The 24,532-nt window shown below is 37.3% G+C and overlaps 2 protein-coding genes across 2 annotated transcripts; one reads left to right on the forward strand and one right to left on the reverse strand.

The window, feature by feature from the left end:
- Positions 1–16: 16 nt before the first annotated feature.
- Positions 17–6,583, reverse strand: LOC145784258 (alpha-soluble NSF attachment protein-like). The gene is made up of 5 exons (XM_082596045.1): positions 6,386–6,583; positions 4,532–4,690; positions 3,500–3,622; positions 2,071–2,300; positions 17–1,715 (listed from the first exon to the last, which is right to left on the reverse strand). The coding sequence occupies exons 1-5, from the start codon at positions 6,536–6,538 to the stop codon at positions 1,484–1,486; spliced, it is 897 nt and encodes a 298-aa protein (XP_082452171.1). The 5' UTR covers positions 6,539–6,583; the 3' UTR covers positions 17–1,483.
- Positions 6,584–14,736: 8,153 nt separating this feature from the next.
- On the forward strand, positions 14,737–24,495 carry LOC145784606 (uncharacterized). Its single transcript, XM_082596466.1, has 5 exons — positions 14,737–15,078; positions 18,268–18,377; positions 18,809–18,931; positions 23,336–23,433; positions 23,612–24,495. Exons 1-5 carry the CDS (start codon positions 14,841–14,843, stop codon positions 23,652–23,654), a joined length of 612 nt encoding a protein of 203 aa, XP_082452592.1. The 5' UTR covers positions 14,737–14,840; the 3' UTR covers positions 23,655–24,495.
- Positions 24,496–24,532: the final 37 nt, after the last annotated feature.

Genomic DNA, 24,532 nt, shown 5'->3' on the forward strand with positions numbered 1-24,532 from the left:
CACTGCAAGGTTGTACAATGTACATATGACCACTTTATTTGAACAAATGTTTAAATAGCAGAATGAAATATCTTTAAAGTATTAACTACAACAACATGCTTATGCTTTGTCCAACAACACTAATCATGCTGGATGCTTGTACCCAGACAATAAATCAGTCGTTTTTTTACTTGAAAAACAATTTATGTGAAATATGAAAAATGAATGATTTGCTGTCTGGGTATGAATGCAGGCATACAAGAATACAGAACGGGGGAAACACGTTCCACTCGAAGACAAAATCATTAGTGTTATACTGTATATAGTACAATTCGTATCTCCACACTTCTAGTGAAAGTTTCTTTCTTACATTGTTTCAAGATCTGGTGACGTCGAAACGATGTAAAAACAACATTTTTTTGCTGGGCTTCAGTCCCAAAAATGTTGCCGAAAGCTAATAAGAGCAAATGTAACATGATGATGGCTCTTTAACAAAAACATAATATTCTGATTGGATAAAACACGCAACAAATTGCACAAAGAAACTGTCAGACTGGAACGGAAACACTATTGCTTAGTCAGTGCAATTATACTTCTAACTTAGGTACATGTTATAGTGAATCACCAAATGGGCACAAACCCCCAACATATCCGACTAACGGAAGTCTGTGATTAGAATAAAGATTCAGCCAGCACAGCCCAGCAATACACACTCACAATGATTGACCGATTGATTATGAATCAACAGGTCTTTAGTGAGGCTTAACATGTTATTTGGATGATAACCTTCAACACAAAAAGCTTAGCTTACTGGGCGCCATGCAAACACAAAGAATTTCAGTGTAAAACCCCACGAGCTAAAGTTCAAACTATTGTCAGAGAATGTCATGTGAAAATTTTTTTAAATCAGCCATCAGTCAATAAAAACAAACAATAGACACGAGTGAGCATCACAAGTCAATCTGGATGTTTCAGATAAATTGCTTTAACTTTGTAGTGACGTGAAATGTCTACAATTATTTCATATATTTTCAATTGATGCTGCCCTAACATTTTCATACTATAGATTTTTGTAAAATTTTATTGACACTTTTGAATTACCTGGACAACCTATCAGACTGAAAAGTTAACAAAATCAAAGCATGAGAAAACACATGAAAAAAATCGAAAAACGACGATATTAAGTTTAAAATTGTCATTTTCCTATTGACAATAAATGAATTTTAAAACACATTAAACACTAAAATAACAGCATTGCAATGTGCGGCAGCCCTGTGCCATCTAAAAATATAATCAGTTGAGGGCAGTTGACGGGCTGTGCAACACTTTGAAATACTGTAACAACATTGAGACCCGGTGGCTAATGATGTCAAGATTCACTCCAACTGGCAACACAGGGGCTCACCATGAAGTGAGATTGGAAAATATCTCTAGTTGGGTGAACACGCAACAAGAAAGGAATGTTAATTAACACAGTAATGAGCAGAGCGGGGCAAGGGATGACCTAAGTTAGTTCCGGAACATCGTCGTCGCCTCCAGATATCGTCTTCTTGATGCGGAGAAGGATGGTCGTCAGCCACTCGTCTATTCGGGTCACTTTGTCGTAGTCGGCGATGGCCTCGGAAAAGGAATCGGCCGAGTTGCTGTCGTGTGCATCTATGAGCTTCACCACAAGCTTGCACTCCCTGCTGTCCTCAAACGCTGGCATCCATTCTTGGTATTTGTCCACAGCCTGTCTAAAGCACAGAGCGTGATAGGAAATGTTAAAAATTTCGAGCGTATACGTTGCTATGCGTGCTTCATTACTAACAAATCAAAAGCTATTTTTGTTCCAGAGACGGAAGGTTGGCTGACAAGAAGCACTCTTTAGCACGGCTGTGCCTTTAGAAAGCAAATGTGGAAATTTTCCTTTCTTTACTTGAAGTTTAAGTCAAACAAACGACATTTAGAGATGCAGTCAATGAACTCCTTTTGCAATTTACACGCATCTGATCCCACAGGTACATACCATACAATTAGTCCACAAGCAAATTTTACATGTTTGTTTTTCCACAAGATTTCAGACTTATTTATACAAAAAAACAAACCAACCTGGCATCTACACCACTGCCTCCAAGGCAAAATTGACAAAGTGTTGCCTTGAACATGTAATCCTTAGCAGCGTATTTTAGTAAAGGACTTTCAATTGATGTCAATGCAACTCGTTCGTAGAGTTCGATGGCTCTGCTGTACTGTTCCAATTGCGCAGCATAGGATGCTACCTTCAACCAACACTTGTTTGCGCTGCTTTTTGAGTCTTCCCCGTCATAGTAATCAGCAGCCTAAAATGGATGAAGTCTCACGATATAGTGCGACTAACTTTACAGAAATCAATAGAATTGTTGAACCCCATTTATTGCAAATACTTCTTTGTTGACAGAAATTAACACTTGTTGTTGTTTGTTTCAGATTAATAATGGAACCGCTTTTACACTGGTTTTGGTTTAAAAAAAGAAAAGAAAAAAACTACATATCCTTCAGAACATTGTTTTGCTTTACATAACGCTACAGAACGAACACACGTTTATTATGTTAAAAGAAATGAACGCAAAACAAACAGTCCGCCAAGTCACTTGATCAACACTGGGGCAGAATTTTGTATTATTCGACATCTAAGCAATACTCTATCCTACTGCATTTGTAAAGGTTGACATCCAAACTCCAGTCACCTGTTGTATTGCTTCCCTTACGCTGCCTTAACAAGCTGTTACACCTTCGTTTGTTTCGTAATAGTGGTGCAATAAGTAAGAATAACATTTTCAACTGTGGCGCAAGCTTTATTCTGTAGTTACCAAAAACGTAATGATTGACAGTGAGAATCTTTATTCTTGAATTGAAAAAGCGTCTTTGGGAAATTAATTAGGGATTTCCGCATACTTACAGAGGCTTCAAACCACTGTCGCAGGCTCGGCCACCGAGATTGATGGAATGCATTTGTTGAAGTGTTGTTGTCTGTGAATTATTCCAAGCATGGGGTGCTGCTGATTAGAGAACTGTACTTAAAGTTTCTGTTTTTTTCTTTATGTTTAAGGGCACACCATGAGATTGAAGGTCAAAACAGTGATGCGCGATCTTGCATTTTTTAACCAACCTAGCTATTGGGGTGGATGAATGAGGCCAAATATAATATATATCTTAACAGTCTCATTATCAAACAAAGATGATAAAACAAAATTTCCACTCTTACACAATTCTGGAAGCATTCCATAAGATTTTGGAACCACCACAATTATGCAACTTTTTAGATCACATGACATTGTGAGTCATACAACTATTTTTATTCAATTTTGTCATAAAAGTTGTAATCAGTAATGAAGTACGTATAGGTAAAATGTAATGCAATCATCAAGTAAAATAGTGTAAAGAAGTTCTTTCTATTGAAAATGAATGTAAAAGATGCAGCGTAATAAAGTTAAAAACTTTAAATTCTTATCTACAGAAGCTGACACTTTAAACACCATTTGTCACTCAAGTCGTCTACCTTTTGATAATGTTCAATCGCTTTTTCAATGTTCATAGCCTCAGATTCATATAATTCGGCAATATTAATGTGGTGCTTCGCTGCCATGGTGAACCGCCCCATGTCAGTGAATATGTCAATTGCCTACAACAAATCAATAGATGGAATTATTATACAGGGTGACCCAAAAAGATGCGCACCCATGTTTTATTCGATTTTTTCACATTTGGAACAAAAGCCATAAATTGGGAAAGCCATAAATTGACTAAAAATCGACAGAAAAAGCTGAAACTCTGGTCAATGGTCTTCCATAAACTGAATAATGTGTGGTTGTAATTGAAATAAATAGCTTTTCAATGAAAGTCACAATTGAAAGTTTCATGGGTACGCATCTTTTTGGGTCACCCTGTATATGTAAACTTAGTTAGTATACGTGGAGGTAGGTTGGTTTGAATCTTTATCCTCGGACTAAAAAGGCCTCCCACATAGATACTTGTAAAGGCTTTGAACCACAGACGCAGGCTCAGATACTGAGATAAGCAGAGTGAAGTTTCTGATTGTCAAAGTGTCGTCTGTGAGCTATTCCATCCAGTAGGTGCTACTGAATGAAGAGCCGTGTTTAAAATACAGTGCACAAGTGCACACCCCGAGAGTCAAACCAGCATCGCTTGATCTTAAGGTTTACTTCTGTGCACAAAGTGGGGTGCTTAACCAATTGGGCTATTGAAGGCTTCGAAGCGGAGTGTAAACTGTAGTTTATGTATTTAAGTATTATATATAATGTATCATACTGTATTAATAACAAAAACAACACAAAATCTTCGGAATGTTTAGCTCACACAATAAAACTGCAACTCAAAATAATATTTGATTTGTTCCAGAGAGCCGCCTATACATTGCATCGTTTATGGTAAACTAATTTTGAGGAATGTTCTGTTAGCATTTCAAGAAAAGCAGTTCAAGATTGTCAACTGCATATTAAATCTACACTAAAAGCATATCGCTACAACAACACATTACAACCACTAGACTGAGAAAAATAGCACAACTCACTCTACTAAAGCAATTAATGGCTTGTTGAGGATCAGACTTTTTGTAACAACCAGCAGCATCCACAAGATTCGAAGCAGACTCGTGTTTGTTTTGCATCTGAGTTTGAAGCTCAGCCGACTTGCAAAATGCAGCACCAGCTCCACTCCATTTCTTCGCCATCTGTTGAGTTCATGAAAGTGTTGTTAGTAAGGAAAGTAAGGGTCCACGTCTTTTAGACGCAGACAGTTAGGCGCCGATCAAATAGGCGCGCACAGTGTGGCGCCTGGAAATTTAGGTGCGGAGCACTGTGGCGCCCGTTCATTTAGGTGCTATTCCTAGTAAGGTCTGCAGATTATATCAGCTTGGCAGGTAGGGCAATGCTTTTCACACAAAATGTTGTATTGAACAGAAAAAATATGTTGTTTTGTTAATGCGCGTGTGGAGATGAGGTACCAGACAATGCTCTACTACTCTTGATATTAGCACATCTCCACAGGACATTTACTATGCATCCTGAACACAGGTTGCAGCTAGATGGAACCTTACTTAATCTGTTATCTTTAGCAATTATTTCTACTTGGGATGGATTGGTCGTGTGGCTACTGGCTAGTACGTAAGAGAGAACGCTCTGCTACATGAATACATTTCCATAGGGCATACGAACCCTGGCTACAAGTTGCAAGCATATTGGTGCGACTTTGCTCGTTATTAAACCTAGTCAGGGTTTTGACAGAAAACTAAGTTACGTTTCACTCAAGCCTACCACCCGCTTGAATATAGGCTACGGTATATTTTTTTACTAATGTTTAGTGTAATTATTATTTGACTCACAAAAAGTGAACTCAGTCATGTTCGGAAACTTGAATAATTTATTGATAAAGCTTTTGTCGACGCAAACCTGGTCTAACAACAAATAAATGCCAAACACGCGCATTAAAATACAATATATTTTTCTGTTCAATATAACATTTTGTGTGAAAAGCATTGCCGGTTTAAGCAGCTTCACTCACGGAAGCCATGACATATTTTTTTGTTCAATATAACATTTTGTGTGAAAAGCATTGCCCTACCTGCCAAGCTGATACAATCTGCAGATTTTAATAGGAATAGCACCTAAATGAACGGGCGCCACAGTGCTCCGCACCTAAATATCCAGACGCCACAGTGTGCGTGCCTATTTGACCGGCGCCTAACTGTCTGCGCCTAAAAGACTTGCTCCTGAAAGTAACAAGGCATGCTGTTGGATTTGAAAAACATACATGCAATTGTAGGATGGCGCAACGGATAAGGAGTTGGCTTTCCAATTATGCAAACCTGGTTCGACTCCCGGCTTCAGCTGGTTGTTGAAAACACCGCTCACCTCTACCCAGGGTGTAATAAATTGGGTGGGCGTAGTTGCTGAAGTAAAGGCGGCCGAGAGAAAGGAACTGGCCACCCTACTCTCCTTAGTGCCGAAGGCTTAGTACAATGAGAACCTTATCTTCTCATACCCGACACTTGAATCAAGTATGGGACCCCCTTTACTTACATGCAATTGAAATTTAATTTGCTTAAAAGGTCTTAAAAATATGGAACTATGGTTTGCTGTAAAATTTGGTGCAGAAAGAAATTTAAATACTAGGCTGTTATTATTTATTGTTCATTTAATAGCTTTATTAATAAGTTTATTTATTAATAGTTTAATTATGTAGGTATTGTTTTATTAATAGTTGTATAATTCATTGACTGTTAATAAAACATTAAACAACTTTTAAAGTATTGGGTTAAACACGCTGAGCAGTAGACAGGCAGTTAGTAGACACTGATTATATACTTTTTACCTGTTTTACCATTACTTGTTACAAAAACACTAAGTTATGTTAAACCAGCACTTACTTTAAACAAGTTTCCTGCTCTAACATACTTTTCACAAGCCTCTTCAAGCTTTGTGGATCCTCCAAAAAGAGAACTAAAAAATCCTCTCCCAGATTTAGCTACTCTATCTCCTTCTGCCATCATATCCATCGCTTCCTTTTCTTTAGGATCCATTTTGACTTTATCCGAAACAGCCTATAAACTATTTTGTATAATTGTAGACAAAAACACTCAAAAATGCCTCTTGAAAAGTAATAAAAAGAATGTGGTTTAAACATGAACTAATGCCAGTTATGACTACACTAAATGTAAAGAAAAATCTATATATTTACATGGCAAGATGATTGGTAGGCCTACTACTTTAGTTTAGATGTTGTGAGGTCTAGAAGCTACAAGGTTCTTCGTAACATTGTACTTTGAATAGAGAAGTTATTGACCTTGCCGAAACTACATATACAAATATTTGATACAAACTTTCATACAACTCCAAGTTTGCAACCCCCAAGAAGTTATATGAAATGTCCTCAATGGTACTTCATGGTCTTCAAACATACTTGTAATATAAATTTTTTCATCATTTAGATTTGATGGCAATTAATTTCCTTCTGTTTAGAAACAACTATTATAAAAATAGTTTAACATATCGTACTTAAGTTAGTTTCATGTCGATTGAAAAGTGTGTAGTGGTGCATGTAGAACTTGATTCTACATGACTTATTGGCCATTCTTTCAATATGCTTTAATATTCTTTCACAATGCAAGTTTCTTGTTAATTGATAAAATTTTAATTCCTTTTTGTGTTTACGTCACTTCACATAAGTTTGTTTTCCTTTTTTGGTGTGTATTTTAAAGTGCAAGTATGCTAGTGTATATTCTGTTACATTTCTTTTGGTTTTACATAGAGGTGTTCAATTTCGATTTTCGATTATGGTGATATTCGAAATTCGTTTTTCGTATTGGACATATTAGAAATTATAGCAGCCCTTTCGGCTGAACGTGGTTGAAAGTAACGCGAGTGGCGCGAAATCTGTCTTGTCGCATTTTGCAAGCGAAAAAAGACTTCGACGCATGCGCATCGTCGATCACGTGACTATCACACGTTCTCGTGGGTCCAACGGCCAGTCCTGCACCAGGAATGCCAAGTTGGCATTTTTAATGTCAAATTTTACAAATTTCTCTCAAGAATGAAGATAGCTACCGTAGGTGGTGCAATAGCAGAAAGTGTAGGCTGAGCTTTGTCGCAGTTTTATCCATTTTTTACCGAATCCATAGGCGCCTAAGCAGTGGGGGCAGGGCCGTAGTCAGACCGCAGAGCAAGAGGGGGGGGCAACTTTTTTTTAGGAGGGGGCCGAAAAAATTTAAATGGGCAAAATCATTATAATTGTAGCTGTTGCTTGAGAATGTTGAGATTTTGCCAAGGGTTGGGCAAAATTTTTTTCAGGGGGGGGCGAGGCCCCCCTGGCCCTCGGCTGGCTACGGGCCTGCGTGGGTGCCAGGCCCCCACGCATATTTCTGTGTGGGGGCAACTTTTTATGCTGTATTGAATATTGATACATAAAACAATAGATGAACTAGCGATCGGCAGCAGGAAAGCACTTTTTGAATGCAAACCGCAACAGCTTTGCGATAAATAATCACTATGGACGAGTTGCGATGCTACAATCCAACACCAGACAACAAAATCTGTCATTTTTACATTGATTTAATGTCTGCAGACGTTGAATCAATGTAAAAATGACTGATTTTGTTGCCTGGGACATAGCAAAAATCTACTATTTTGTGTCGATTCAATGTCATCAGATGTTGAATGCACCCAAAAACAACATAATTTGCTACGTAGACGGAGCGTGCGTTTAGCTTTATGCGCTTGCAAACATACCGTACTCGATGTCGCTTTCGAGTCGAAACCTCTGCACTCTGCAGTAAAATGTTGCGGCAGTGAATCGCTCGCTGTGAAAATGAACTTGAAGTGTTTGGGATCCCAGCGACCTCGGCTCCAGCGGAGCAATCGTTTTCAAAAACTGTGATTGACCTTCACGAAGCTGAGATCCCGACTGACGGGTGACCATGTTGATCAGCTTGTGTTCATAAACACCAACATGGGCCTGGAGCTGTAGACGTTATTTTGTGTTTTTTTTCGCAAATTTTCATGGCTTTTTTTCGCGTTTTCTAGAGAATTTTCATGTCGTTTTTTTCAATAAAATCTCATTTTGCAGTTTAGTGAAATGAATAGTTGTGATATTCGAAATCGAAAACAAATTGAATTTCGAATATTCAAATAATCGAAATTGAACACCCCTAGTTTTACATGACATATCATAATCGTCATTTCTGTAGGGTGGAAATTACCAAATATACCATATGGTTATCTTGTCTGCCTATCCGTATGGGAAGTTGTGCAACTTTTGCAGTGTAACATAAATATATTCTTATGATGCTCAACCCTGTTGTATTGTGCCTTGCCTATCTGTGGTACAAAAAACTAGAACTCTCTACCAAAACTACATTTTGATTTACCATACCGGTAAGCAAATATTTGGCTAACTTTTGGAGAAAAGTTGCCTTAAAAACCTGGTGCTCTTCCACTTCCACAAGACGCCCTGTTGGTGAATCGGACAAAATGATGACGTCACACACATTGGAATGGACTATTATGAAGGAGGAAGTGCGGGGTGGACATGCAATGAAACACACCAGAAGGAAATTGTCTCCCATTTATTCATTTCTTGCTCAATTTCAACAGATTTGCGATCGTTGAAAAGCACAAGCATAGATCTAACCAACTAAGTTAATACCAAATCCAAAAATACTACTAGCTCTATCTGGTGGCCACTTAAACTTGACCAAATTCAAACCATTATCAAAAGTTTATTTGCAATGATAAAAACATTAAACGACAACCAATTAAAAGAACATGTTACTGTTTATTGAAGTGCTAACTTTCATTTTTATATCTTATTTCATTTTTTATATCTAGTAGTATTTTGGGACTTGGTATTAACTTATTTGGTTAGATCTATGCTTGTGCTTTTCAACGATAGCAAATCTGTTGAAATTGAGCAAGAAATGAATAAATGGGAGACAATTAATTATCGTGAACATGCAGGGCGTGAACTGGAAGACGATCGATTCGCCATTGAAATGCATTGTGCAAAAGCTTCGTTGGGGGGCTGTCTTCGAACAACGATAAGATATAAAAATGAAAGTTAGCACTTCAATAAACAGTAACATGTTCTTTTAATTGGTTGTCGTTTAATGTGTTTATCATTGCAAATAAACTTTTGATAATGGTTTGAATTTGGTCAAGTTTAGGTGGCCACCAGATGGAGCTAGTAGTATTTTGGGACTTTGTATTAACTTAGTTGGTTAGATCTATGCTTGTGCTTTTCAACGATCGCAAATTTCTTTAAATTGAACAACAAATCAATAAATCAGAGACAATTTCCTTCTGGTGTGTTTTATTGCAATTCCACCCCGCACTTCCTCCTTCATAATAGTCCATTCCAATGTGTGTGACGTCATCATTTTGTCCGGTTGACCAACAGGGCGTCTTGTGGAAGAGCACCAAAAACCTTACCTATACAGTTAAGATGTGTTTTTACCATTAAAAATGGACTACGCCATGTGTTGTTTGTGACAGACAAGATAAAGTCTTCCCCTTCTTCCTTCAGCAATCACCTTTCACGTGATTTCCTTGTCAGCTGGGGTTCTCTTGCCTCAGCAGCCCCAGCCAACTGCATACACGGTCGCGTGTGTGCATTTACTAACAATATGGAGAAGCAAAATTATGAGGCTAAAAGGAAAAAATCGTTGAGTGACAACCTTTTTTATTTGATATACAGTATTCATAATCAATGACCGAGTAAACAAACCATTAAATCATGTGACAACAATTTAGCAATTGTTATAAGCAAAAATATAGGTTATTCATTTGAATGTTGAGTCATGGCATATTCACTATCTAGCACTGCAAGTGGCAGCAAAGTAAGCAAGCGCAAAAATGAAAGCAAATACTACGGTACCGTATGAACTTTGTAATCATTTTACTGGCAATTATTCAGGAAACGCAGAAAAATTACAATTACTCGGTCTGTTCTTGGTATTTTTTTAAAATTGTAGCGTAAAATTGTAGTTGATTTAATGAAACTTCCGATTTTTCAATTGCGATTGGAGACAGGGTTGTCAGACAGCTTTTGAGAAAAAGAGTCAAACAATGTCGAAAAAAGGGCCAAACTGAGTAAAAACCAGCCAAATTGTTCAATAACGTTGTTCATAATACACAGAGATGGGCAAGATCACCAGTATTGGTGATCTTAAAGATCAAGATCACCAAACTATGTGATCTTGAAGATCAAGATCGTGATCTTGAAAATCAAAATCACTTTTTGTGTAGCCTACTTGAAAAAAAATCAAGTTTTTGATCAATGATGTTGCATAAAATAATTACTATAAGCAACCTGGGTAAAGGTATATAGTTGGTATTGCTAAGTTTTAACTACTCGATCGCTGGCCTAAGAATTTTAATAAGTTAGTGACTGTTGCTATTTAGGCCTATCAATTGTTGACGTAGTTTGCGTATAATCGCAACGTCACACCCAAGGCCGAGGTTACACACACTAGTACTGAAAAAGTCGCCAAATTAGTGTTATGCTTTTTATTTATAATAAATAAATAAAAATAAACTCTGAACTGCATCATTTTTTACTAAATTTTTGTCTGGTTCATGTTGGAGTTTTATTCGTGTTACTAAGTAGTTTTAACTTTCACTGTATTATGTCAATGTTTATTGCACCATTGACCCATCTGGCAACCTTGATACTGTTGTCTGTAATCAAAAAAGTTCAGAGGTTTTCGGTCAAACAAACCGCTCCATACTCAGACCCTAAACATTGTAAACAAGTCTTGGTCTGGTTGATTTTCTGCAATAAACCACTTTACATGACCAAAGTCGGCTAGAGTCCAGATTTTTTAACACCGCCATTCTAGACTTTTGAAACATCTAAAATTGAGCCAAAGAAAGCAAACATTTCTTTAAAATTCACACATGGAAATTGTGAACAAAGTTAAATCAATTTTATTATAAGTCAACATAAAGTAGGCTACACGGAAGTTGACTTCTTTATTATGACCAACACAGAAAACTTTTTTCTATTTGAAATGGCAACACTGACCAGATTAGATGGACTTTAAATCGTCTTTTGTTGGACACATATCGTATTAACAGTGGCTTAATGTTAGTAGTTGCCACTAATTACTTTGTACAGTACGAGTTCTAAAAAAATGCCTCTTTCCAGCAAGTAAACTTCAATTTTAAAGTGATCTTGATCTTATTGTTCTTCAAGATCAAGATCACACAAAAAAAAGTGATCTTAGATCAAGATCACCAAAAAAAAAGTGATCTTGAAGATCAAGATCACTTGTGATCTTCAAGATCAAGATCACGCCCATCTCTGATAATCCATAATATTAAACTTTGACAACGTCAATAACCCTACAACAATTGCAACAACACAGTCTACATTCTACAAGAACAATTCCAAATTTTCATCTTCTACAGTGTTTCCACTCGAATCTTTGGCATTGGCAATTGGCATAAACATTGTCAGCTAAACACTGTCTAAAAAATCGAAATAACACTTTTCAGTCTCGATTTCCGAAAGACATTTATTCATATAGCTAGTTTGATAGTATGTGCCAACTGCTTCCAAAAAGAGCCAAATGTTGAAAACAAGGGGCCAAACAATTCTTTTTTGCGCCAACTACCTTTACGAAGGGCCAATCTGGCAAACCTGATTAGAGACAGCGCTGCCAGATGTTTTTTCCACACCTAAGACTGATCGGAAAAAGTAAAACCTTTGAGAAACACTTGCGATGCCAGATGTCTTTTTTTCACCATATGGAAGACAGAAATACCAAAATTTTTAACAAATATAGAGATACAAAAAGATGCTGAAAAAATTAAAATATACAAACATTTTACAAGGCACCAACAAGCGCTGCCAGATGAAGATTTTTCGCTAGAAGAAATGGAGATAGGGAGGAAGAACTTTTATTCCGTCTGTTGCTAGAATAGTAGGCTACGGTGCAATTATACACAATACGAATAAAATAGCACCATAGCAATCTACAGTGATGTACGCGCATACAAAAAATATACGCCATATCAGTCAATCATTTTATTTTTCGTCATTAACGCGTCCGGGACGAAAAAGATACTAACTACAAAAATCGATATAAACCTACCAGCACGTTAACGAACGGGTGTTCCAGACAATTGTTCACCAAATCAAACGTCATGTAAAACCGTTCAGGTCTACTGAATCTTAGCGTATTACGTAACAGAATATTTCTAAAAAATGAGCAGATTGCAAGACCTGTAAAACATTGCAGCTGCAGCATAACATTACATCATAACATTACATCTTTAATTACTTGAACAGGTGTAAGCCAAACTTGAACAGGTGTCGGCAGCAGTGGCCGAGTGATTAGCGCGTTGGACTCGCAGTTGAGAGCCTGCATGTTCGACTCCAGCCACCCGCACCTGCTGTTGTTTCTCTGGGCAAGAAACTTTACAATAATTGCCTCTACTCAGTGATCGATTTCGAGTAATGGGTAGTACCAAATTTAAGACATAAGTATTAAGTAGAGTAGACAACCGGAAACAGACATTGCCGTCGGCTGCAGCGTGGGTCAGGTGTACGTCGGAAGGCGTACACCGATGCATAGCGCTCAAGTCCGCTTTCCCGCAATGCAGGATAAAGATAAGACAAACAAACAAACAAGGTGTAAGCTAAACTTGAACAGGTGCTTGAATAACTTATCTTTGCTTATCATTATTACGTCACAGTAACTGCCTACGTGCGTTTGAGATATTGCAATGTAGGCTATTCTCGTCATTTTAAAATTGTTGCTTGAAGAGGGGTCGAATATTTACCGTACCGGTAACTGTTTGCTTAGTGCTTGCCAGCTGGACGAAATTTCCGTCTTTATCCAAGTAATTTGCATTGTAGTGACAAGTTTAGTGGTGTATCGCGTTGCATTCCAATTTCGACAGCCAGTGGGCTATTTTTTTACAGAAATGCAATTCTTGAATAGACCTTTTCGGAGGAGTGTTTCTTTTCGGTCATTGCATGCAGACGAACGGATCCGGGAACTTTATGTTACAATTTTCCCACGAAAAGATTATGGTTTACCGCTGTGACCAACGGGAAAAGGTGACAAAACCTTGAAAGGTTTAAAACGTGTTTGAATGAAAAGTTATGTAGCAGGCTATATATCAGTAGTTACCACAGCCACAAAACCCAAAAAAACAAATGGCAAAAAATAAAACAAAAACAGAGAGAAGCACACATGTAGTAATATTATATACACACACATATATACGCCAATCATTCGAAAAACCATATATGCCGTATGCGTCAACGTACGGTAACATGTAAAAAAAGTTGGCGGCTTCAGCGCATACACTAGCGTAAACTCAAACATTCACACGGTGTAAACCACTCGAAATAAAAAAGTTTCATTTTGAATTTCCACGAAGAAACACAAGCATCTGAAAGTGTTCACCAGACATTTTGCTGCGTTTCGGTTTCAATATGTCTTTGCCCATTGAAAACATTCTTTCAACTTATTCAAAATTTGGAAAGTTTGATAAAAAAATGCAAACAGCTAAGTCATTAAAAAGTATGCGTTGACGCTATGCGCTAAAAAAACGTGAAAACTTTACGGCGTAGCCTCAAGCGACGACTATCCAAAAAATGTGGCCGTAAGCGTTAGCGTTAACAAAAAGTCTACGCTGCAAGTGTACGGCGTAGAATCTGCGGCGTATACGTACATCTCTGGCAATCTAGATACCACGGCAGATATGAGGAGATTGGAGATACCACAACCTTTTTGCAGAATATATTCATAGGCCTACCAAATATTAACATTTTATAAATACCAAAATTTGAATATTGTATCCATTTCAGTGGTTTGTGGGACAATGAGTTGTTTGTTCTGAGGGTGTGAGCACAGTCTCTATATTAAAGAGACTGTGGTGTGAGTCTACGTTCTTGATTTCTCTGGTGTGAGTGTTGGTGAAATTCATTGATAAGTATTTGGAAACACTGATATGGAATTTCATTGCTGAATTGTTGTCTGCTGAGTTCTGGTGTGCGGGCAGTAGTTGGAGAAATGAGTTTACAGTCTTTGTTGTTCCGGGATTTCAATATATGCTTAAGTTTTATTGACCATTCAAATATGAAATTTAACCTGGTATCTGACTTAATCACAATCTTAGTGTGATTTATCACATCAAATTCTTGATTGATTGCGTACAGAACGCCACTTGCATGTCACAACTGATTGCACACGAAATGTTGCCAGGAGCTCATATGGAATTTAAATTTTTGTATTTTAAATTGATAAAAAACTATGCAAATTTAGGGTGACATAGTGGCTGCTAATTCAAATTGTGATAAAACATACAGTAACCATGAATAGTAGAAAACGTTTCAAGTTTGTGACTCCCCAATTTGACAGTTCTAAGTTGGTAAGAAGAGGTAACTTTTCGCAAAAGAAGAATATGCTGATAACAGCTGATATTCACACTCCTGGAAGTACAGTTTCACAAGGGATAACATTGGAAAATTTGCTTGGTGAAAAATTGCAAGCAGACACACCTGCATTAAAGAAACTGATGTTAAAAAGAATTCAAAAATTTCAACCAAATGGTATATACTTGGCTTTTTATTTTTGAAAACAATATGCAACTTTTGATTTTTAATTAAGTTTTTAGTAAATCATGGCATGCCACAGTAGTATTGCAAACCAACCAACTTTTATAACAGTAGCACAGATCTACTTACTTTAGTGGGAATTTGTAGCTTATAGGCCAAACATTTTGTATGAATTGGTATGATATCATTTGTGTATTGTAGCCTATCATTGTAGTTTTTAACATTATCCTATGTGGTGCGAAAAAGTAAAGTACAGTTATGCAATATATCAATGTATGAATGAAAAAACAAACTTACAGGTTTAAAATATGCACGACTGCCGTCCAAAGGTAAAGCGACGTAACTACAGAAAAGTTAAAACCGAGAAAAAGCGCTTTAAAGTTAATCGTAAACCATAACGACATCTTAATTGCAATTCAACATTTGATGCCTCTAACTTAAAGACTTTGCCTACTTTTTGTTTCAATGGGAACAAAAACATTGATTGTTGTCCTAATTTTCGCTAATTGAGATAACTAGTGTAGTTACGTCGCTTTACCTTTGTAAACCTGATTATGTTTCTGACAGTGTTGCAATGGCAAACTGGCATATCTGGCGCAATGTATTGAATTCACACACAGAATATGTAATATGGTTCAAATACAATGCAGTATGATATCTTTAGTCAACATCAGTTAAGTCAAGTGAGTTGTCGTTGGTGGGTGGCTGTTCCCAAAATTGTGGTCGATTTTCCGGCATAAGCAGGCATAGCTTGTTTAGTATGTCTCCATGTAGTCTCTGTCATTAGCATTATCGTCCTCAGAATCATTCATAAGCGTTTTCACAACTTCATGCAAATCGATTTTTTTTTGCATTAACTTGTAGTTTTGTTAAAGCTAACTGCTGATTCTGTTTACTAAAAGGATGCTACAAGACTTTTTATGAAGAGTGTTTGGGTACAGAAGCTGCAGAGAACACGCAACAAAATATTAACCTCATTTTGTAGATAAAATGTTTTCACTTTAGAAGCTAATAAGAAGTTTATTTACAAAATGAGGTTAATATTTTGTTGCGTGTTGACTCCCCAGCTTCTGTACTAATGTTTTCACTTCAGAAGCTAATAAGAATTTTATCTACAAAATGAGGTTATTCTTTTGCTACGTAATTGTCTTTGCAACACGAGCGAAACAGCTGGCGTTATTTGGCAGAGACTGACATCCCATTGGGAATTTGGGATTAACTCTAGATTCTATTGTAAATCGACGTAACTGGGATTATTTGCTCTGGATTTTATGGTAAAACGACGTAACTGGCAGTTACGTCGTTTTGGCTTTCAGATATGATCTTTATATGTGTTACGTCATTTTGACCACCAAATATCTCGCAAACTACTGCAGCAGTCTTCGAAATTAGCATATTTTTACTTCGGCAAAAACATTGCCGAGGTCAAACGGCAAAAGTTGAAATTGCCTCGGCAATTGCTGTGAACGTTTATTACAAAAAAATTGTAGGCTGCCACAACATGTAAAACAAGAAGTGAAATATATAATAGAGTAGTCTATCAAGACCGCATTGTTTGATTTGTTGTGATGTAATAATACCTAAAGTAACGATAAAGCGAGCAACGCGATACGCACGCTGTTACGATAATTCATGTTAAATAACTCACGGGGGGGGGAAGTATGTTAATTTTGGGTTGATTCAACCTTCGAGTCAGCACAAATCGATTTAATTTTCCCGACCGGTTGTTTTGCGTAACAACAATGCCCAATAAGAGATGACAACGACGACGTCTTGAAGCTTAAGCTTGAAGACGCAAAACTTCCCGTTTATGAACGCGCGATGTCACATGATCGGAAGCATTACTTTTCTTTACTGCCGAAGTACCATTTATCCAATTTTGTACTTTCTAATTCCGATTTGTTTCCGTCATATAATTCTTTACAAATTTTGCAAAATACTACACTAACTTTTCCTTGTTCTGTCCCCTCTGTTTCATAACCTATAGCAGGTAAATTCCACTTTTTAACTGTATATTCCTTTACCATGATTTATATATATTGGCAATGACACTGGTAAAGAACAAGCATTCGATGAAAGAATAACTTTTGCGTAACAATTAAGCCAGTATTTATAAGATTGCAAACTTTTTTCATAGTTCACATGAGCATTGTCAGCGCATAAAATTACACCTGTTGTTGTTACGCAACCAGACATCTATCACAAACCGCAATTAACAAAGCTCACTCTAAAGGTTAACGCGTTAACCTATTACTTACATGTATTTGAGGCCTGTTGATGTTGTGTGGTTCGTTGTGAAATCGTTTCTGATACAGCTGGACGAGATAACGGAAGGCGAAGCGCGATAAGGAGTAAATGCTTACAATAATTTGACGTCTACTGGCGTTGAATCAATGCAAATAGGGTGATATTTCTATAAAAGATTCAATTCTCCCAGCTGGACACGTGTCTAAGCGGCGGTGAAGTAGAAAGTAACCCAAATAAAAACATCAAGCAATAGTACGATTGAATCAACCTCCTAGTCTGGTGTGGTCTAAGAAAATTAGGGTTATTTTTGTAATCTTGTGGTCCTTACAAGCGCTCGTGTGGCCTCGGCATTTTTATTGCCGAGGCTAATGTGCCATTCATGCATCTGCCTCGGCAATCACCTCGGCAATTGTCGATTGCCGAGGCTAATTTCGAAGACTGCTGCAGTTATGCTGCTGAGTCTTTGCTGGAAGAAAAATATAGTCTTTGCGAAACGTTTAACAATAAAAAGTGGGAAAATCAAAAATCTGTAGTTACGTTGCTTTACCTTGGGACGGCAGACAAGGTAGCACCCTCCCCTTTAACAAAAAAGATAAATAAATGTAATATGTCACAATTGAAGTGTTCATACCAGCAATGATTTTTCAGTGATGATTTTGCTAGTCATGAAGGTAATGCAGATCTGCAGCTACCATTGTAAATCTTCAGTTGGAAATGCATGTTTGATGATTTAATTAGTTTATGTGTTAAGCAGGTAGATTGCCAATTTTGAGCAGATCTGTTGCCTGTGTCACTAACTACTCACATTACAACATTCGTTGTGTTACAACTTACAATGCACATTACATGCGCCATTTTACCATGTAACCATACCATTGCACATTGCATGTATGCATTTAATTAATTTTTGTATGTCTGTTTGTATATACTATTCAGTTTCACCAATTGAACAACACGTATCTCCAATTAATGAAAACAATCTGCCACCTGAGCATGTTGAAGTTGACTATTCAAGTGTCTTATGCCGGTCAATGGAAATAAAAGAAGTACGTGAAATAGTTATTTTACAATAAATACAGTAGTTATCAAATCTTTTGTTTTTGCAATATGTTTTTAAATACTAGGCAGTTCAGATATGACACGACTAGTACTTGTTGGGATACAGCACCAGGGTTATCTTGTACAGTACATTAGTTGCAAAATCTGCTAACTTTAGTGAAATGTTTTATCTATTAAATTTCCAGAAAAGGCATGGAACTTGTAATTGCTGAACTATTTCTGCTAGTATGGGTCGGCCTATAGTCTACTTTTGTGAATAAGCCCTTTAGTAGGTAGCCTTTGTGTATTTCTGGAGCAGCAACCAGCAGTAGCCTTACAAAATTTAGTAATCGTTTTAAGTTTCTTTGGGTTCTAAACTGGGTAGGCTACTTCACATACAGTGCGTTGTCCCATACCTATTTTTGATTTCTTACCACAGACTGCTATCTCACAAAAACAGAACACAAACGATTGCGAAGGGAAACTATCAGCTTATGTTTTCCCCACTTCACCAAATGAGAAAAAGGAAAAACGAAAGCTAGTAAGGGAAAGGGAGACACATGTGAGTTATGGTGACATTTCTTGCGTTTTTTAATTTTCTGTCATGACAAAATCTTAACGGAAATTAAAGAAATTGTTGGTTTGAATCTTTATCAAACAGGGTTGAGAAAAACCCGGGTTTTTTTAAAAAAGCCCAACCCGCATAAGTTTTTTTAAAAAAAACCGGGTTTTTTTGGGTTTTATTTAAAAAAGATGCAAAAAAGGTAGATTCATGCTTATTTCAACTCAAATACTACTTTTTACCAATGAAGTGCCTCTCACTCACAGTACATGCTGGCATAACTCAATAAAATAATGCACTAGGGCTGTTTAATTATGAGGCCTTCATGCATTTTCAAATGAGTATTAGTGTAGTACAAAGTGGCAATGCTTGATTTTTGTGTACAGAAATATCCACTGTATTTTCAATTTATCTTTGGATTAACTTCACAATCACATCCTTAAGTCCTAATCTGAAGTTTGTTTTAAGTACCTTGTAGTACTTTGGTTCATTTTTCTTGTAAAAATTAGACAAATATGATGCTCTGGGTTTTTTATGGGTTTGTTTAAGTAGGTTTTTAAAAAAAAAAACCACCCGTTTTTTTTTGGGTTGGGTAAAATACCGACAACTCTGTCAGTTTGAGAAAAAAGATTCAAACCAACCAACATTAATTATTCGCTACCCTTCACCTCGACATAAGCTTTAGCATGATGCCAACATTTAACAACTGACCTATCGCTATCTCAAGTATGGCCGTATGGTAGGGTGTGACAGCCGCCCCGACCTTTTCAGAATTTGCCTACCTTTTTTTTGGTGGTGAGGTTTTACCTGTATAACATTCCTGTAAAGTTTCAAAAAAATTGGTCAAGGTTTAGAGGTGACCCGTGACCACTAAAGTTTTTGGGGGGTGCGCGATGCATTTTTAGGGGTGTTTTTGCTATATCTCAGCTCCTAGACATGATAGAAGGTCGTGCTATAGCTCAATCGATGCAGAATATGCAAATTTGTATTAGACTTGTGAAGAAACTATTTGCCTAAAATGTGTAGTTTGCGAGTTATTTGAGAAAAACTCGTTTTTTGTAAAAAAAATTGTGAAAAATTGTTACATATGTATTAAATGTTTTACCATTTTCACTTTTTTTCTTCTTAGGAACACCTGGAGAAGTACAGAAGCTGTACCTCTTCAAAGTTTAAACCTAAGTTACCTCATGTTTTGCTTTGTTAGAAGCATAGAAACTGAACACTAACATGGTGTTTACTGTTTAAGCAATTTTTATGGTGGTAAGTGCGAATTTATATTACATGCTATGTCAAAGTTTAAAGATCCAAGGTATTATTTGCTTGACACAATTCCTGGTGAAGAAAATAAAGTCATTACTGGTTCACGACTCCCTACTTGTCGTCAGGTTCTGCTGTGCTTTCTTGCTCATCATTCCACTACAACAAATACCTTGAGAAATGCTGCTAACGAAGCTGTTAAAGCAGTACTACCCTTTTACGAACATGCAAATGATGCAAGAATACCTCACTTGCAATCTCATAAGATGGCAGAGGAAGTGATTAAGCTGTTTAGTGAAATGAAGACTATCCTAAAAAGAGAAACCCGGTACAGGATGGACGATTTACAGCAACATAGAATTAAGGATTACAAAGAGAAACTAAACTCCACAATAAAGTTATGGCCAAGGAATGTGTTAAAGAACATGAGTAATGAAGAAGATAAAGCATTTTTACTGAGTATGATGACAGACAGGGTTGCAAGTATGTGCAGTGTTGATATGGTTCTCACTACCACAGAAAGGAAGGTCAATAGAAGGAAGGAGTCGGAGAAGAAAGGAATGTTTAAGACGAGAAGCAGCTGAAAAGTCATTTCATATTGTTGAGGATGATGTAGACATTGAGGATCAAGATGATTCTGAAGAGATAGCTCACTGCTCCAACAGGCCACACAAAAGGACTGTGAAGACTGGTACATCAGCATTCTGGCCACATGATACCCTCAATTCTTCCACAGTAGTGGAAGCAGCTGTACGTAACCACATCAGCCCTACATCTTTAGCAGCACTTACATTATCGCTACAGGAGGTGATGTTTCCAAAGTTAGTCTCAGCTACAGAACAGCTCACAGTGTAGGAAAGTTAACATTGCATTTAATTGTAGTGTTTGTTAATAAATGACTTCATTCACTACATCTGTTATCTTGCTTCAAAGGTATAAGTTGCAGTCATTGGTTACGATAGCTTCAAAGATAAAAGAATCGTGGTCTCCTCATTCAGCTTGTTGTATGTATATTCGTATGTGCCATGGTGGCTAACCGCTTCTGTGTCAACTTCTGCTCCTTGCAACGACCTAGAACTTATCAACAACCTTCTTGAGAATGTGAAGAAAGGGGCGTTCTTCCCGGCTATCAACATGAAGAAATCGAAAGCAGTATGGCCAAAGCAGCTTTTAAAGCTCTAAAGGGGCACATGTGGTATCTTAGTGAAAAACCTATACCCTTTGCTTCCCCTTTTCGATAGCAGCGTGTCTGACAAGACAAAGCAAAAATTGTTCAAAAACTGACAAGCTTCGAAGATCATGGACATTCTTTGAAAAGAGGAAGTGATTTTGGCAAACCCTCCTTTCCTTCCGTTCCTACAAAACAAACAGATGACTTGAGCTCCTTTGTTGGAGAAGATTCTTGGAGCTTCTTCAGAATCTTGAGGATTGATACGACCTTTTTAAGTGTTGGTGTTGTCGATTGGTGCCAGAACGGCAGCAACTGTGAAGCAAGGAAACGGGTTTCAAATCTTTGTGTTGTTAATGATGCAGCAGAAAGGGGTGTCAAACTGTGCCAAGACTTTATTGACACTACTAAGACAGAAGTTTCATTTCAAAATATTCTTCAAGTATTTGAGAACAGCAGAAATTCTATGCCCAATCAGCGTAAACAAAAGTTACATCCATCTCGGTGTTGGTTTCTTACATTGTGATTTTTATTATCGCTGTTCCTCGCTCTCAAATGTATTTTGTAATTTCGTTTAACATTAAGTAAACATGTGAATTCATCATTTCATTGATTTTCCATTAGTTTTAACCCAAGAAGAAAAGGTGCTTAAACATTTTTCTCACAAATATGCAAAAAACGGGTTTTTCTCAAATAACTCAAAAACTACACATTTTAGAGTGAACATTTGTTCACAAGTCTGATATAAACTTGCTTATTCTGCATCGATTGAGCTATAGCATGACCTTCTATCATGTCTACGAGCTGAGATATAGCAAAAACACCCCAAAAAATGTATCGCGCACCCCCCAAAAACTTTAGTGGCCACGGGCCACCTCTAAACTTTGACCAATTTTTTTGAAACTTTACAGGAATGTTATACAGGTAAAACCTCACCACCAAGAAAAAGGTAGGCTCTGTGAAACCAAGTTTTAAAAATCATGGGGCGGCTGTCACACCCTACCGTATGGGGATCATGATCTTGTTTACTTGACAGCTGCTTCTGTGATCAAGTTGACCACCTCAAGCAAACATTGCTGGTTCATTTCTCGGGGTGTGCATTTGAGCAACGCAGTTCAAGGACAGCTTTCCATTCAGTAGCACTAAGTGGATGAAATAATTCACATACAGGAAGCAGAAATTCGACTATAAATCTCGACAACAGCGCCTGCGTCAGCGCATTAACATCTATACAAAGTAGCCTTATACGAAGCTGCCAGGATTGTTTCAAAGAGACTTTTTCAGTCCGAGAATAAAGATTCCTACAATCGATCAACGATAAAACATTCGCTCAACTATCATGCACATATCTTGCTTCAGATAAAATTGCGATGAGTGCTTGCTCTCAGATGCCACCTTTTATTTGTAACCTACCGCACCTGATTGACTGTTTCTCAGATTAAAAAAGCTTCTCCGTTGAAACCCTGGAAGCTTTGCATCTAGGAGGCTGACCGAGTGGGAAAAACCTAGAACATCACACAACTAAGGCGAAAGAGAAAATTGAATTGAGTCCTGTCTTTGTCATGAGTTATCAAGGGGAGTGGACTTATATACCAGTCCCAGGTATACAAGTCCCCCCCACCCCCTTGGTAACTCATGACAAAAACAGGACTCAATTCAATTTTCTCTTTCGCCTTAGTTGTGTGATGTTCTAGGCGTTACCGACCGAGTGACCGTACCAGTATAGCCTAACAATGGAAATCGCTTATGTATTGTTTGCAAAAGTGAGGTTAGCTGAATTAGTTGATAGAATTTTTAAAAGAATGATAAAATTACTTTAAGCGAGATTCACACCGAACGTACAAAAAGGAAACAAATATACGCCATTTTTCGTGCGACGTTTTTGTATGCTGAAGACAGTTTTAAATGTTAGATGTAAATCTCGTCTAAATTTGAAATGTAGGCCTGCGTTTCACTGACGATATCGATATTATTCTTAGAACTCATCGAAGAAAGGCCTTCTTCGTTACGTTTTTGCAACATTGAGAGAAATAGAAGAGATTAGAGCCAAAAGGAAAATACTAAAACAACAAGGATTGTAAGTGATCCGAGATTTGTTCGACTTCGGAGGATCTTTACTGTTCAATGCGTTAACTTTGCGAACATACATTACAACGTAATTTAAACGCAAAACTTTTCATTTGTAAATTCTAAAGAAGGCGACATTCATGTGTAGCTTTTTTAACCTGCGTCATACAGACCGTTTCCTTTTACAGAGCTGGGTTCAAAAGATTCAAGTCATCCAGATCTTTATCTTGATAACAGAAGCTTTGCCCGATCTTTCGCCTCCTTGGCTTGGAAGTCTTTGGGCTGAGAAGAAGTTTAAAGTGACAAAAGTGCTTGCAGTGACCTATAGGCCATCAATCGTCAACCACAGGTCGTGACGGCCTAACTTTTTATATCATTATTTTGTTGCGTATATTTTTTACGTTGCCGTTCTTTTGAAGTTTGGTAAATGAGAGTTCAGTTTGAAATGAAATATTTACGTTTTTGTACTGGTGACTGGTGTTACAGTATTATTATTTGTTCTTTATTACTAGTGTTGTGGTTGGTATGCCGGCGTTGTTATTAGGGTATTTGTTCTTTATGGGGTGATTTTTCATTGGCATATGCACTGTGATATTGGGGGTTCATTGAAGTTATGATTTGTAGTAGGGAGGACGGGGGTAATTGTTTTGTTTTTTTAAATCCAACTGTAGCCCTAGTTTTAGGATGCAACAGTACGTTTGAAGACCTCTGGTAAAAACTATCGAAGTTTCAGTCCTTTGCATTTTTGATTCAAGCCCTTATTCGAACAAAAATTTCAAAAAAATTATACCAGAGGTTTTAGATTATACTGTTGTAGCCTATCCTAAAACCAGGGCTGAAGTTGAAATTAAAACTACCCCCCCCCCTATTTGTAGTGCTATTGCCAGAAAAAGCAAATGAAACTTTTTATATGTGTAATGCAGCTCCACAAGTCGTTCACTCAGCCTTTCATCCACGATAACACCTCAAGTTCGGACATTGTGCGCATGAGAATAAATTGTTTTAGATTAGTGTTCAGTTAACGCGTTTTTTATTTATTAAATTATTGCATTGATCAAAACCATTTGTATACTCCATAGTGACGTCAACCGCACCTTTTCCTCTGCGCA

This window comes from Aplidium turbinatum, chromosome 15, assembly GCF_918807975.1.
Source record: "Aplidium turbinatum chromosome 15, kaAplTurb1.1, whole genome shotgun sequence".
Taxonomy (NCBI): Eukaryota; Metazoa; Chordata; class Ascidiacea; order Aplousobranchia; family Polyclinidae; genus Aplidium; species Aplidium turbinatum.

Coding starts and splice junctions, on each gene's coding strand:
- LOC145784258 (XM_082596045.1), bottom strand. CDS start 6,538: ATGGATCCTAAAGAAAAGGAAGCGATGGATATGATGGCAGAAGGAGAT. Junction 4,691..6,385: donor GAGCAGGAAACTTGTTTAAA/GTAAGTGCTGGT, acceptor TGAACTCAACAG/ATGGCGAAGAAATGGAGTGG. Junction 2,301..3,499: donor CGATTGAACATTATCAAAAG/GTAGACGACTTG, acceptor CATCCATTTTAG/GCTGCTGATTACTATGACGG.
- LOC145784606 (XM_082596466.1), top strand. CDS start 14,841: ATGAATAGTAGAAAACGTTTCAAGTTTGTGACTCCCCAATTTGACAGT. Junction 18,378..18,808: donor GGTCAATGGAAATAAAAGAA/GTACGTGAAATA, acceptor TTCTTACCACAG/ACTGCTATCTCACAAAAACA. Junction 18,932..23,335: donor TAAGGGAAAGGGAGACACAT/GTGAGTTATGGT, acceptor TATTATTCTTAG/AACTCATCGAAGAAAGGCCT.